Below are 14,834 nucleotides of genomic sequence, written 5' to 3'. Positions count from 1 at the left end.
AATACACCATCACCCGCACCGTCAACTCACCATCCCATGCAGTGAGAATTTCTTCCTCCTACATCCCAGCAAATCTTATTAACAGTTTCTAAACTGCATCAGAATGTCAGTCTACCTGCTTATTTTTGCTAAAGGGCAAATCCAGACCAAAATTGTCATTATTCCATAAAGAAGAGACGGTATACGCTGCAAGAAAATCGAACAAGTTCGATTCCCACTTTGCTATACTTTTCGCAGCTATTCGTACTTTCGAATAGTTCTATGTGAACGCAGCCTTAGGCTGCGTTCACATAAAAGTATTATTCGGGTATTCGGGCTCGTTTTTCGAGGGCACGCGAATAGCTTGAATCGAACGATAGGATTTCCTCACACCGGTTCACATAAGAGGGCACTATTCGAAAGTACCGAATATCTGCGAATGGTATAGCAAAGTGGGAATCGAGCTTGTTCGATTTTCTTGCAGCGTATACCGTCTCTCGTTTATGAAATAATGACACTTTTGGTCTGGATTTGCCCTTTAGCAAAAATAAGCATGTAGACTGACATTCTGATGCAGTTTGGAAATTGTTAATAAGATTTGCTGGGATGTAGGAGGAAGAAATTCTCACTGCATGGGATGGTGAGTTGACGGTGCGGGTGATGGTGTACTCGGTGCCCGAATAGCGAATAGCGAATAGCGAATAGCGAATAGCGAATAGCGAATACTTCGATATGTGAACGCAGCCTCAGGCTGCGTTCACATAGAAGTATTTATCGGAAGTTTTATCGGGATTTATCGGAAGCTTTATCGGGCTGGTGTGAAAACGCCTATAATGACTAAGATCTCCCGACCAAACAATAAACTATTTATGGAATTCGTGTACAAACAAAGAATTAACCAAGGTATAGACCAGGTGACCAGAATGGTCCGTCAATTAACATCTCGGCAGGCATCTGTCTCATTGTTTTGTATTGAATGCACTGATAAGCGTTTTCGATTTAGGTCTGAGATTGCCAAATGCCTTGGCTTGCTGTCAGGTGGGCTGTGCTAGTAAGCACCGTTTATATGGTTACATGAATAATTATTACATCACAAATGTTCATCTCAGTGGCCCGAATTCTCAAAGCTGGAATAACTATTTCGCGGAATAGTTATTCCGGGGAATAAATCGCGTCATTTTACGTCACGAGGGCCTGATTTGCAAAAGAGGCGTAATAAATCGGCGGAATAAGCGGTGTAATAAAGTATTCCACCTTTGAGAATTCGGGCCAGTGAGTTTAAAAACCAAGATGCTTGATTATACAAATGACATTTTTTGTTTTGTTTTGTTTTTTGCTCATGCGCATAGTGGAACCAGTCCGATGAGTCTCCGCCCACTTCCGCTTTGACAGAGTAGGTGGCATTTTGACTTTACTCTCATTTCATTGGCTCTTTGGAACAATGGCCACCGACTGCCTGGACATCACTCCCCCTTCGCTATGTCCGTAGGAGGTTCAGATTTGAGCTTGAATGTGAGATAGTCGGGTCAACGTACGAGAAGCCAAATTCTGATGTAGATCGAAGGCACTTTGGATCTCGGCAAATATCACAATCACCTTCCCGCTGCCAGACTTTCTATACTAAATCACAACCGCCACCACCTCCGCTACCGCCACCACCTCCGCCAGAGTTACCGCCACCACCTCCACCACTTGACAGGACCTACATTGTTTTGAGCAGTTCAGCCTAACAGCTAAGACATCAGGACCACATAGATCTATTTCAACCTGGCCATCCTTTGCTCGTCTTCTCCGAAAAGCTCAATACTTATTACATGCATTATTGTTTTTTTTTATAATTTGTTTAGAAGGCATCAGTTCCTGAAAACATTGTCACGAGATCAAATCAGACAGGGTTAGCTCTTAGAGATGACGGGTCGCGGGAAAGGTGCCAAGGCTAAGTCTGCCAAGCAAACCACCCGAAGCTCCAGGGCTGGTCTCCAGTTCCCCGTCGGCAGAATACATCGGTTCCTACGCAAAGGTAATTTAGATTTATGCTTTCACACGTCTTAGGCTTTGCACTGTGACAAAATGAAAATAGATATCCATCTAGAAATTCTATCTAGAACTCTAGTTCTAGCTGAAGGGAAAACGTGTGAATTGTGTAGCTGATCGATTTTTTCCTTGTAAATTAAGGTCATAAAGAATAAATTAATCTTATTGCAGGAAATGAGCACTAAAATGACGTTGCAAAAAATGAATGTGTAATGTTTGTTGATTACGTTATGTTCGTTTTTTGCATAGGCTGCGTTCACATAGAAGTATACTATTCGGGTATTCGGTGCTCGTTTTCGAGGGCACGCGAATAGCTCGAATCGAACGATAGGATTTCCTCACACCGGTTCACATAAGAGGGCACTATTCGAAAATGTCGAATAGCTGCGAATAGTACAGCATAGTGGGAATCGCGCTTGTTCGATTTTCGAGCAGCGTATACCATCTTTCGTTTATGAAATGATGAAAATTTTGGTCTGGATTTGCCCTTTAGCAAAAATAGGCATGTAGACTGACATTCTGATGCAGTTTAGAAATTGTCAATAAGATTTGCTGGGATGTAGGAGGAAGAAATCCTCACTGCATGGGGTGGTGAATTGACGGTGCGGGTGATAGTGCATTGGGTGCCCGAATAGCGAATAGCGAATAGCGAATACCGAATAGCGAATACCGAATAGCGAATACTTCTATGTGAACGCAGCCTAAGGCTGCGTTCACATAGAAGTATACTATTCGGGTATTCGGGCTTGTTTTTCGAGGGCACGCGAATAGCTTGAATCGAACGATAGGATTTCCTCACACCGGTTCACATAGGAGGGCACTATTCGAAAGTACCGAATAGCTGCGAAAAGTATAGCAAAGTGGGAATCGAACTTGTTCGATTTTCTTGCAGCGTATACCGTCTCTCGTTTATGAAATAATGACAATTTTGGTCTGGATTTGCCCTTTAGCAAAAATAAGCATGTAGACTGACATTCTGATGCATTTTAGAAATTGTTCATAAGATTTGCTGGGATGTAGGAGGAAGAAATCCTCACTGCATGGGATGGTGAGTTGACGGTGCGGGTGATGGTGTATTCGGTGCTCGAATAGCGAATACCGAACACCGAATACCGAATACCGAATACCGAATACTTCTATGTGAACGCAGCCTAAGGAAATCCTATTGTGCGATTCAAGCTATTCGCGTGCCCTCGAAAACGCGCACCGTATACCCGAATATACTCCTATATGTGAACCCAGCCTTGTGACATGGTATTCCAGCAAGTCTGTAGAGAGAATCCTGGAGGAATTGTTGCATAAAATGGGTGTCACTGGTTAACAAATAATTACATATACTAGCTTGTGTGTGTGTGTGTGTGTGTGTGTGTGTGTGTGTGTGTGTGTGTGTGTGTGTGTGTCTGTGTCTGTGCGTGTGTGTGTCTGTGTGTGTTTGGAATTTATTTATGGCGGTAAGTTTAATTTATAAGATACCGATATTCTATACCCATGAGAATGTGCAGCTTTTTATTCTATAAAACATGATCATGAATATATACAGGTATAAGGTAACATAGTTGGATATATTTTTTTTTTCATTTTCTTTTTAGGTTTATAAATTAATATGTGGATTTTTGAAGAAACGGGCGCAATTTACGTAAATTTAGTGGATATATTCTATTACTGTATACTGGGTGTAAAGATTTCTGTGTTTATCAAATGCATTAATGTTATGTGTGTTTTGTCTTGTGTGTCATTTTGAAATGTGTGCTCTATTTATGTGTAATTATTTTATGCCACTTGATTTATTAAGATTTTCCATTTAATGGACGATAAATAAATTGAAATGAAATGATCTTGCATGGTATTCTAAGGAGTCGTAGACGGAACCCTGAATGATTGCATAATTCAAAGTGAAATGGGTGTCCCTGATCTATGCATCTCTCCCCCGTTTCCTCTTTGACAGGCCAATACGCCGGACGGATCGGGGGAGGAGCGGCCGTCTACCTTGCAGCAGTCCTGGAGTACCTGTCTGCCGAAATACTCGAACTGGCGGGAAATGCTGCGCGAGACAACAAGAAAGCGCGGATCGTTCCTCGTCATCTTCAGCTTGCCATAAGGAATGACGAAGAACTTAACAAACTTCTCAGCCACGTAACCATTGCCTCGGTGAGCACAAATTTCGCTTTATCTCTCGTGGATCGGGGTGAATAGAGAGGGGAATGTTATCAAAGAAATAAACACTCTCATGTAATTATTTTATTGTAAAAATAAAGTTGAACTTGTGATCTTGCATATAGTCAGGATTTAATCTGTCCTCCACTCGGTGTTCGCCTCTCTCTCTCTCTCTACGGAAGCTAATACACTCGTGAAACTGTACCATCCAAATTGCATGAATAGGAAGCTTTAGATTTTGACGCGCGGACGTTTGAGACGACGAGTGCGCTGGACGTTCTCCTCTCCCCTGCGTCGGGTAGAAAAGTAGATTACGCTGGGACGCAACCACCAAACGCAACGTATAAAAAATAAAATCGCGCCCCCATGTGATCAGTGCATGAAGTAGTTGCAAACTGTGCGGACGTATAAATAGCCCAGTACGCGTATTGAAAAACTCAGATTGACGCACGCTCAGAACATGTTTTTTTTTTTTTTTTTCCCCTCTGAACGTCCGCGCGTCTATAATCTAAAGCTCCCTAATATGAACGATAGATTACGGCAAATTTTCTTACCATTGTTTCCTTTTTGATTTGGCTGATAATTGTAACTAATATCAGCAGGGTGTCACCGTCAATAAAGGGCGATCCCAGTTCCGCATAGATCATGTAGATGGTAGACTGCCTTGTTGGCAAGTGTGCGGAGAGTTCAAAACAAATACACAACAAGAATGAGAATAGGCTTGTGCTCATAAGGTTGTACGAAAATACGCGAGGTAACGACACAAGGGAAATTATGCAAATGCGCACCTGAGAGAATCTCGGCTTACAGGTTTCCTTCTCACTTAATAAACGACAAAATATAAGTGGCATCCGCTTGTCGTTCATCCGTTGAAAGGTTTGTAATGTCGAGTTTCGTGGGCAGTCTGATATCAGGTGGGAAATATTACGTATAAGAGCGATTAATCCACTGCCGAAAGGCAAGAAAATAAGATATAAGCAAAACCAGCAATTTCAGAAAATGTTAACAAAACTTTGCCTTTCTTTGGGATTCATTATGGGGAAAAAGTAAATGATTTTGGGTGGCTTGACATAATTTGCATTAACACAATTTATTGCAAAATCAATGTTCTATTATAATTTGAATTGAATACATCTATCCAGGGTCGTATCTATTCATTCATGTTTTTTTCATGTTCTTTAAGAAATACAGGGTAGGCACATTCAATTTGCTAACTGCTTTACAATCGGACACCATGGGGGGGGGGGGAGGGAGAAGGGAGAGGGGGAGGGGATATGTTTAACTTTAGCAGGTCTCGATAATTTTGACTGATGCTATAGGAAAAATACATTTTGAGTGTCGACACAGTGCCCTACATGGCGGCTTGTGATCATGGGCGTAAATCCCGGGGGATGGGGGGGGGGGGGGATCCCCCCTGAAATGGAGGAGGGGGGATGGCCTGTACAATCATCCCCCCCCCCCGAAGTTTGAGAGAAAAAAATGGAGGAAGCAGAAATGTGATTGTATCAATTTTGGCATATTGCATGACGTTCGTACGCCCGCCTTCAGACAGGTAACAGAGCTGAACAGTATAATCTATCTTGTAGGATAATGTATACATAATTTTCTCAAGCGCTCGCTCACTTCGCTCGCTCGCGAAGAAAGTATATCGACATAAGGTGTGATCCAGACGTTGACAACATCAAATAGCATAGGCTTATATGTAAACATGCTATGACGCGAGCAACTCGGGACCATCTGCAAATTATGTACGAAAACAAACAATAACAAAAACTATACCGCCATAATTGAACCCCCCCTCCATTTCCTGAATCATTCCTGAAACGATGATGACTCTGATACATCTATGGGCATACCCAGGGATGATCAGGGGCGTCGAATCTATCTCGGGGGAACCTACGGAACCTACCTACCTACCTACCTTACCTACGGAAATGTTGGGGGCAGACAAATCATTTGTCCCCCAAGCAATTCCCGAGATGAGGACAAATCTCGAACTTTCTTTATGGAAAATTGTCCAACTACCTCCAGAACTATGCACCGGATCTTTGTATTGCAATCATAAATATGCAAAAGCTCCGCTACTGGGTCCCTCTCGATAAACTTTGTACACTTTTGAGATCGACGTATTTCCTATATATTTTATCAAAGAGTGTGCAGCAGATCTTTCACTTACAAAAGCTCCCTCATATGCAGAGGCGTCAATAGAGGGAGAGGGGGATGGTTCCCCCATAAAAGTATTGGGGACAAACATATCATTTTGCTCCTCCTCGTAATTCCCGAGATGTGGAAATGTTTTTTTTTTCTTTTTTGATAGAAAGCAGTCTAAATATTTCACCAAAAGATGGCTGAATTTCAATTCTGAAAATACAAAATCTCCCTCGGGTAAGAGGGGGATAGGCCTAACCCCTTCCATACCCTCCCCTTTCAGTCCTTTCTACTTAATACACTTTAGATTGACAGATTTTTGATCCCCAATGATTCCCGAAATGAGGAAAATTTTCTTGCGTTTTTGATAGAAAACTGGAAGGGTGGTGTTAGCAGCACTCGACCACGCCTTCTCCCTGCTCGCCCGTCCCCTCCCCCTCCCCCCCCCCCCCCGCCCCTATATGCATACAAGTAGACTGTGGTTACATTTTGAACATATGCCACAAAATGTGTGCACAAAAACGTTTAAAATGCAATCAGAAAATACAGAATCTCCCTCGTGTAGGAAGGGGAATAGGGAATAGGGCTTATCCCCTCCCACCTTCTCTGATTGACAAATTTCCAGATATTCCAACAAAAGTGTGCACCAGATTGTTGAATGTCAGTTCAAACTGAAAAAAGCTCCCTCGAATATGGGAGACGTATCTTGCCATCCTCGTATTGCTTGGTCCCCTCTATATTTGTGATATTATATATCCGAAGCTTGTCACTTCATTATGAGTCATTTTCTTGTCGAGGAAAAAAACAACAATAACCAAGCAAGGTTTTCTGTTTTGACTGTATTTAAGTTATAGTGCGAATATTCACAAAATCATGTGCAGATGCAGTACCCAAAATGGCCATCAAAAATTTACACAACTTGTCGACATTCAAACGGTCTTTTCCTATAGCATTTGTCCAAATTATCAAGATCTGTCAGTCAAAATTTTATCTCTACTCGGATAGGGAATTCGTTGCTGAGCCGTCCAATAATTTTCCTATGTAAAGCATAACGTCATACGACAGCTTTTCATCTGCTCAGACAAAAGGCTTTTCACCCTGCCAGAAAAACGTGCCATTCTTAGCCCTTTAGATGTTTGACTAACCAACACAACCAATCCAAAAATTTATCACTCCCTTAAAAAATGGCCACTGACAAAGTGATTTCATGCTAATTTTTTCTCTTTACTCTTTGTGCCATTGCTTTAGGGAGGTGTGATGCCAAATATCCAGTCGGTTCTATTGCCGAAGAAGTCGGGAAAATCCTCTTCGGAAAAGAATTCGGGACAGAGCATGGAATACTAGCCGCCTTTTTACCTGCCGTATTGTCTGATCTGTGGAAAGTTATCTATCTGTATATAAATTATACTATCTCCAGGAACGTAAATCTATCTAAGAGGATTAAACTGACTACAAAACATTGAGATAATCATGGTACTGGGCAAAAACTGAAGAAGAACAGCCGTTCCGCAAATAGAAGAAGAATGCTGCTGACGAAATGGGTAAAGAAAATAATTATGTAATGTTAGACATTTAGCAGCATGTTATATGCTTGGAAACACTTCGGGTATTCATTTCCGTAAAATTTGACCAAATTCAGTGTAAACTATGAATACTAAGCTATCGCCATGCTGGCACTGACCGGCATGCATACAGCCCATGCACACATCACTTGGAATGCTAATCACCTTGTGTCGGGATGATGATCAGTAGTCCTGTCATAACTTTCATATCCTGTGATTGATAACGTTAAAATCGGCTTCCAATCTTTTTAGTACGACTTGGCAAATTAGTGTGTATCTCACAATAAAAGACCTACTTCATGATAGTAAACATTGAATAGAAGATTGCAAAGACATGTCTTCAAATGGTTGAATATTTATATGAATATCAATATGAATCATATACAATTGACTAGTATTTATTCAAAAATAAACACATACAAATAGACGCACAATCTTAAAAAATAAAAGACCGATGTTATTTGATTTCTTATTCAGTATTCATTAAAACAAGATACTTTTTTTACAGGAGTTCATATGTGATATTTACAGAAATCAGAGTTTTTACAGAAACTGTTATTAGATGTGATTGCAATCTTTCTTGGACTCTTCTCACATGATCCCAATCAAGAAAATATAGCATGATAAAGTTCCCCTCTGCGTTCATTCTCGTCATATATCTGAATTGTTATTCACGTAGACAGAAAACCAGTTAATAAAGTTGATCAAAGTCGCAAAAAATTTATGAAATCTGAGCCGATGTGAGCATGAGAAGTGATTCTACATGGGGTAGTATACAGTTCTTTGGGCAAGTTTACACTAGTTCGCAATACACCTCGCGTCTTTTTATAGAAATCTGTTTATCAATGTTGTATACATCGACCGGATGAACGTTTAATTTCCCTTTTCCTGGCGGAAATGTAGACTTTTTTTCTTCAAAATTTTCCGAGTCTCGAATGTTAAGGATAGAAAAAAAAAAAAGCCGGAACATCTCATGCGGAACTGTTCACTTTGTTTGTGTTTTGTTTTTTTTTCACAGAAAAAAAAAAAACCCAACCCCATGTTGTACTTCAAAGCATAAGGTCAATCCAAGTCAGTGTACCTGTGAATTTGTCCTCCACGAGAATAAACTCAGGCCTATTCAGATAAGACAGAATGCAAGTTAGGTGTTTTCGACAGCTTTGTATTTTCATATGTAATTACGTCTTTGTGCAATGTTTGTTACCCGCATAATAACGGATGTTCATTTCGTGTTTGTTTGTTTGTAAACGTAAAATTTTGTAGGTGTTGAATAAAGGTTTGTTGGAATACATTATTTCTGTGTCTCTTGCTTGAAAGGCGCTGCACAAATCGGGAGTTTGTGGCTGAATGTTGTTAGATTTGATGGCTTGTATGAAGTTGCATGACGGTGGTGGTAAAATGCATTTCTATAGCTGAAATAGATGTAGATGGTTTTAATGCCATTCAGAGCGAGTTTACAGGATCGATGGGAGAACCCTGGATCTTAAAGTTCATGTTCTTTATCGAACACTTCCATTACAAAACAGACAATAAAGATTTACAAAAAGCATATCGACAATACTGACAAGGACAATAAAAAAAAAACCCAACTGGATAATTAGGAAAGTGTTGAAGGTCAGGAGGCGGGCTATAGGCCCTAAGGGCTACAAACTATGTTCTGATTTAAAATTGACTCGTTCATACCCACAGGCACACTCGTGTCTAACATGCACTATCAAATTCACTGTTTGACGACCACATGACAATATTGCACATAATCATAAACACGGACCCCGGCATCCGAACCCTGCTATACGTCACATAAGCCAGTTCAAGTTGGAATGTCGCCGTAATTTTCGTTGTGCAGACAGGAGTGTTTGTTGATGGCCAGTTCCGATATTGTCAACATTGATGCACCATGTTACTCTCTATTAAAAACAAACAAGCAAACAAAAAACCCACAAAAAAAAAAACACCATTAAAAATCAACACGAGTGAAAATGTTAAATCTTGAAGGAGTGAATAACAGCAAAGAGTGAGCTTAAAGTGAAACTGTAACGAATTTTGTGTGAAAATGTTTATTTTCATCAATTTTGGAGTGACCTCAGGGATCACTCAAAGATGTTTTAAATGGGTTGGACATGAAATAGACGATGACATTTTGGGTTGTGAAATGGTCGAATTAAGACATGAAATATTCTTTCCTACAGGCTCGATTGTGCTAGAGTCACAGTTGCCTTATTGCTGTATACAGTGTATTTGTATGCAATATGTCTTTTTCACATGTATCTGATGATTTTTTTTTTCACTGATGTTTGATTCGTCAAATAACATAGCACCATATATCACTTCTGTACTTCTATTTAAGGATAGGAGTTTTCAGTGCTCTCAAACACGGGTTAATACACATCCATCACTGTTCAGAATAAAAAAGACGTCATATTTATTACTTTCAAATATGTAAAAGAATACTTACACAATACAACTGTATTACGCTTTTCACTTAAATTGGGAAACTACAAACAAGAATTATATTGAAATAGGCCTACATCTATAATATCTCACACACGAAAGACCAGGAAAAAGAAAAAGAAAAAGAGGCCATTAGCGTACACGTCAAAGATTTAGACACCAAGCTATTCATCGTGAAAGACACTGAACAGCCACTGCACTTCAGGAGCATCGTATGGCTGAATACTGCTCGCAGATTGAAATGCAATGTTCGAGAGAAACAGAAATGTAACTGAGATAACGATTACGACCCCACTCCGTCCCCCAACAAAATATATAAATTTCCCCCATTCAGATAATTAGTCACTCTTACAAAAATACCAAGATACTGTACAATCTGTAATAACAGGCACAGGGGGGGGGGGGGGGGAAAGAAAGAGTATTAGTCGTTGAAAAGCAAAATAACCGTCACAAATCTACTTTTTTTGGCGATTTTCAGCCTAAATGAATGAACGAACCAATGTAGTTGTTCAGTAACACCATCTTGAGGACATGGGACTGACTAATGAAAAAATAAGCTGGTTTACATACCTGAGAAATAAAAGAGCATTCAACAATGATATCAACAATTCATTTCAGTAGTGGAGAAATTATTCCTTTATTGCTTCACTGCACTGGAGCCTGTATCAACATTGGAAACATCGCTACTGTATATCATTAAATATTACCATTTTTTCCAAAGAAGGTCCTGTCATAATAAGTTTGTAAGTTTCTAGATCTTAAGTATGAACACTAACCTTCCCTCACAAATGAAAAGCCAAGTTTTCTGTTTTAACTTCAAGGTGATTTTACGGAAAAAAACTTACACACTTTCCAACACCACCCCATCTTCTTGTGATTAAATACAATTGTAATACAACCATTGTACACACTGCAGTAGATATACAGCACAGTATAACTATGATGATTTTAGCCTTGAATGTTTACTCATGATAAGACAAGGGAGAGAAATTCAGTACAGAAATCATTACTTACAACTGTAATCTTTGTCAATTTGTAACCTATGCTGTTGCTTTAAATCAATCGAGCAAAATGTATTACATGTATAATGTTCAATTATAGATTACACAATGTAAGTTTACAACATTGCAATAGATTTATCACACAGTCTACACTGTTTTTGACCAGTTTTTATAGAAACAAAGGAATCATGCATAGCTTCAGCTTATGTAGGTATTCAAAGTGTATCTGCACTGCAAGAATAGCCAAAAATATATTCATCATTCATTTATTCATCTGTGTTGTTTCAATAGGGTAGCTGTGCCTTATGCTAAAACGGTTTTTCTCAGTGACTTTACACAAATATAAGATCATGTGATTCAAATCTATTACATGTACATGAAAACAAAATTATGTACATCTCACGACAACACAGCTACAATGGTAATCTTACAACATGATCACACTGTTTGCATTGACAGGAGATACAATTACCTCATTTGTAGCATTTCAGTTCACTGAAAAGTGATATGTAATTATACATTTGTACATGTTCTTTATTGATTACATAATGCTGTGTCAAAAACTGATTAATGTGACATTTAGTCTATTGAAGTAACATATCTTATCTCCATGGGGATACAAACTTGGTCCCGAGGGAAAGCCCTGAGTAACACACCAAACATGCTTCAGCCTTTACCAAACATTACCCAGTTTATGCATTATAGTTATGAAGTACACAATATCAAGGGCATGGAGGTGACCAATGAAATGACTAAGTCCACAATCTTTTGTTTGATAAAAGGAAGGGAAGCTACAAATGCTAAGAACCAACAACCCTCCCCCCCCCAAAAAAAAAAGAAAGAAAGAAAGAAAGAAAGAAAAACAAAGTTTCTGAAGAGATTGAGGAACTATGTATACCGGTACATAAAAGGGGATGGCATAGTATTGGTCGAGGTGAGGATTCAAAATTTAAATTTTTGCAAGAAACTTAAAAACCACTTTATGAAATGTTTAAAGAGTATACAATTCTAAAAGGAATTCAAAATCTATTTAATGGAAATCGGTTTTGAAATGGCTGAGATAACAAAAATAAAGATATACAAAGCTTTCCTCGAGATAAAAGGTGAGTCCCACCTTTTATTAGGATTTCTTTATTCTGGATATCTCAGCCATTTAAAAACCAATTTTTGTCAAATAAACTTTGGATTCTTCTTAAAATAATATGCTCCTTAATATTTAATAGGAGGTTTCTCATTTTCTCCAAAATCCATCATTAAACTAGAAATGTCACTATGGTGACTGGTTTGCCTCCGCCATAATGCATGGTTCTCCTAACAGGTCTATGTACAATGTCTTGACAATGTGTGATTACAGTTTCACATAATTAACAAAATATCAAAATGACAGGTTTGTCACCAATGTGTTGCATGTTCACTTTCCTTGAACATGTATGTAGGTTGAATTGGATAAATGGTTATATTGTTTAAGAGTGTATAAGTATTTGGGGATTTGAGGATTTTTATCTGACTGCTGACCCTTTTATAAGTAAGGAAGAAATGAAATTTAGCACTTTCACTTGACCTTTGACCTTTTGGCAAGAAAATTTTGGAGAAAATTCCAAGAGAATCTCTATTAAGTAATACATGCATACACCAAGTTTCAAGAAAAATCCTACAGGTATTGATTGATTGATTGATTTTATTTCCGCAAAATAAAAAAAAATATGTACATCACTTCTTATTGAATAATACAAAGAAATTATCACAAAAGTACATGAAACTGCGGCTGGATAGCCCTACTCAGCTCCGCCCTCATGGTGGAGCTGTTCTACCGAGGGGTCCAGAAGAAAACACACTCGGTATATCTGAAATTAACATGCAAACTTGTATCAACAAAAACTACACTAAACAGAATTAAAATAACATCCTCTACTACCCTACAGTTATACAAACACTATTACCATGATGGCAATAAGCCAAATCAAGGAATTTGCATGGATAAGAGGGAAATAGTGAAATTTTGAGGAGTTGACCCTGACCTTTGACCCTTGAACCCTAAATTCCCCAGATAGTCACTGCCAGTCAGTACATGCATATATGTACTAAGTTCCATGAAGATACCTTGAACCATTTTTGAGAGATATGGAGAAAAATGTGACATTTTAACATTTTCACTTGACCTTTGACCTCACAACCCAAAACTCTCTCTGGAGAATCTTTATTTGGTAGTTCATGTATACACTAAGTTTCAAGAAAATATCTTCATGCACTGCATAGATATGGGGGAAATAATGACACTTTGAGCATTTGACCTTGACCTTTTTGACCTTGAGCATACATAATGTATGCACCCAAAAAATGATAGGAACAACTTTGCCCACTCATACATACACATGCCAAGATTCAATAGGACGTTAGCTTTCTACATTTTTTTTTTGATACGCTGTCCACAAAATTGATTATGGATGGGCAGACAGAAGGACGGACGGATGGACAGACAACCAAAAACATAATATCCCTGGCAACACTTCGTGGTGGAGGAATAAAAATGTTAGAAAAACTGTTGCCCCATCTCAGCCGAAACTGTATCATCCCTTTAAAATGGCAGGGATATTGCATACCATTGCCCCTTGACCACCTCCCACTCAATCACACACACACACATGCACACTTAAAAATGTTGTGCAATCCCTGATGAATGCATTAATATGAGGAAAAAAAAAGCAAATGCAAAAATAGTGCTACCCATAACACAAATAAATATACAACGTAATAAATGATAATGAAAGTCATAATTTTGATCTTTTAAATGGAGACATAATACGTTGTTGTGATTATTTAATTTTGAAACAACCACGTGGGAAATGACCGTATTAGCATGGATTTGTGGAATATCATAATCACAAATTTGAGCACTTTGAAAGTTAAGAATGTATACTACATAGCTGGTAGCACACACCATCCATATAGACATCTTCAAAGTTCCTTATCAACCAAAATGTACAAAGACTCAGTTGACACAAATTTATGTCCTCTGCTCACACCAGCCATCAACATACTGCAAAATTTTCACCTTGTGGAAATTTCATACATTTTCCTTGACATGAAACTAGAGCGATAATAGAAATACTAATTTTTTGCTTGTTTCATTAATCTTAGATCGTATTTTGTTCCTCCAGAAAAAAAAAAACAAGCAACATCTCACAAGGCCAAGAGCAAAAAATTACTCATGTGTAAATGTACACTTTTACAGTATTTCAGTGGGAACGAGCACCTTTACAGATGCTGCACTTCCGGACATCTGGCTGATGCAGCCTATTTTTGGCTCCGTAACGATAAAACTAGGAATACATATATATACAAATGTACCTGCAGAGACTGTCAATTTTTTTTTTTGCTCTAAGATGGATTCATAAAGGATTCATACGGATGCATATGAAGTGCATGAAATTAGACTGTGTAACAAACGCAAACAGAAAAACTGACCAGAAATGAATATTATTCATTAGTGGAGAAGTTGAGCAAA

At 38.7% G+C, this 14,834-nt stretch overlaps 1 protein-coding gene across 1 annotated transcript; it reads left to right on the top strand.

Annotated features, from left to right (window-relative positions):
• Window positions 1–1,887: 1,887 nt before the first annotated feature.
• LOC139712352 (histone H2A-like) lies at window positions 1,888–7,659 on the top strand. The gene is made up of 3 exons (XM_071624182.1): window positions 1,888–1,999; window positions 3,959–4,161; window positions 7,564–7,659. The coding sequence occupies exons 1-3, from the start codon at window positions 1,888–1,890 to the stop codon at window positions 7,657–7,659; spliced, it is 411 nt and encodes a 136-aa protein (XP_071480283.1).
• Window positions 7,660–14,834: the final 7,175 nt, after the last annotated feature.

The sequence above is a fragment of the Diadema antillarum genome, unplaced genomic scaffold (genome assembly GCF_040938485.1).
Source record: "Diadema antillarum isolate AM-2024a unplaced genomic scaffold, OU_Dant_1.0 seq00001794_RagTag, whole genome shotgun sequence".
In the NCBI taxonomy this organism is placed as follows: Eukaryota; Metazoa; Echinodermata; class Echinoidea; order Diadematoida; family Diadematidae; genus Diadema; species Diadema antillarum.
This window is presented reverse-complemented; position numbering and strand designations above follow the sequence as displayed.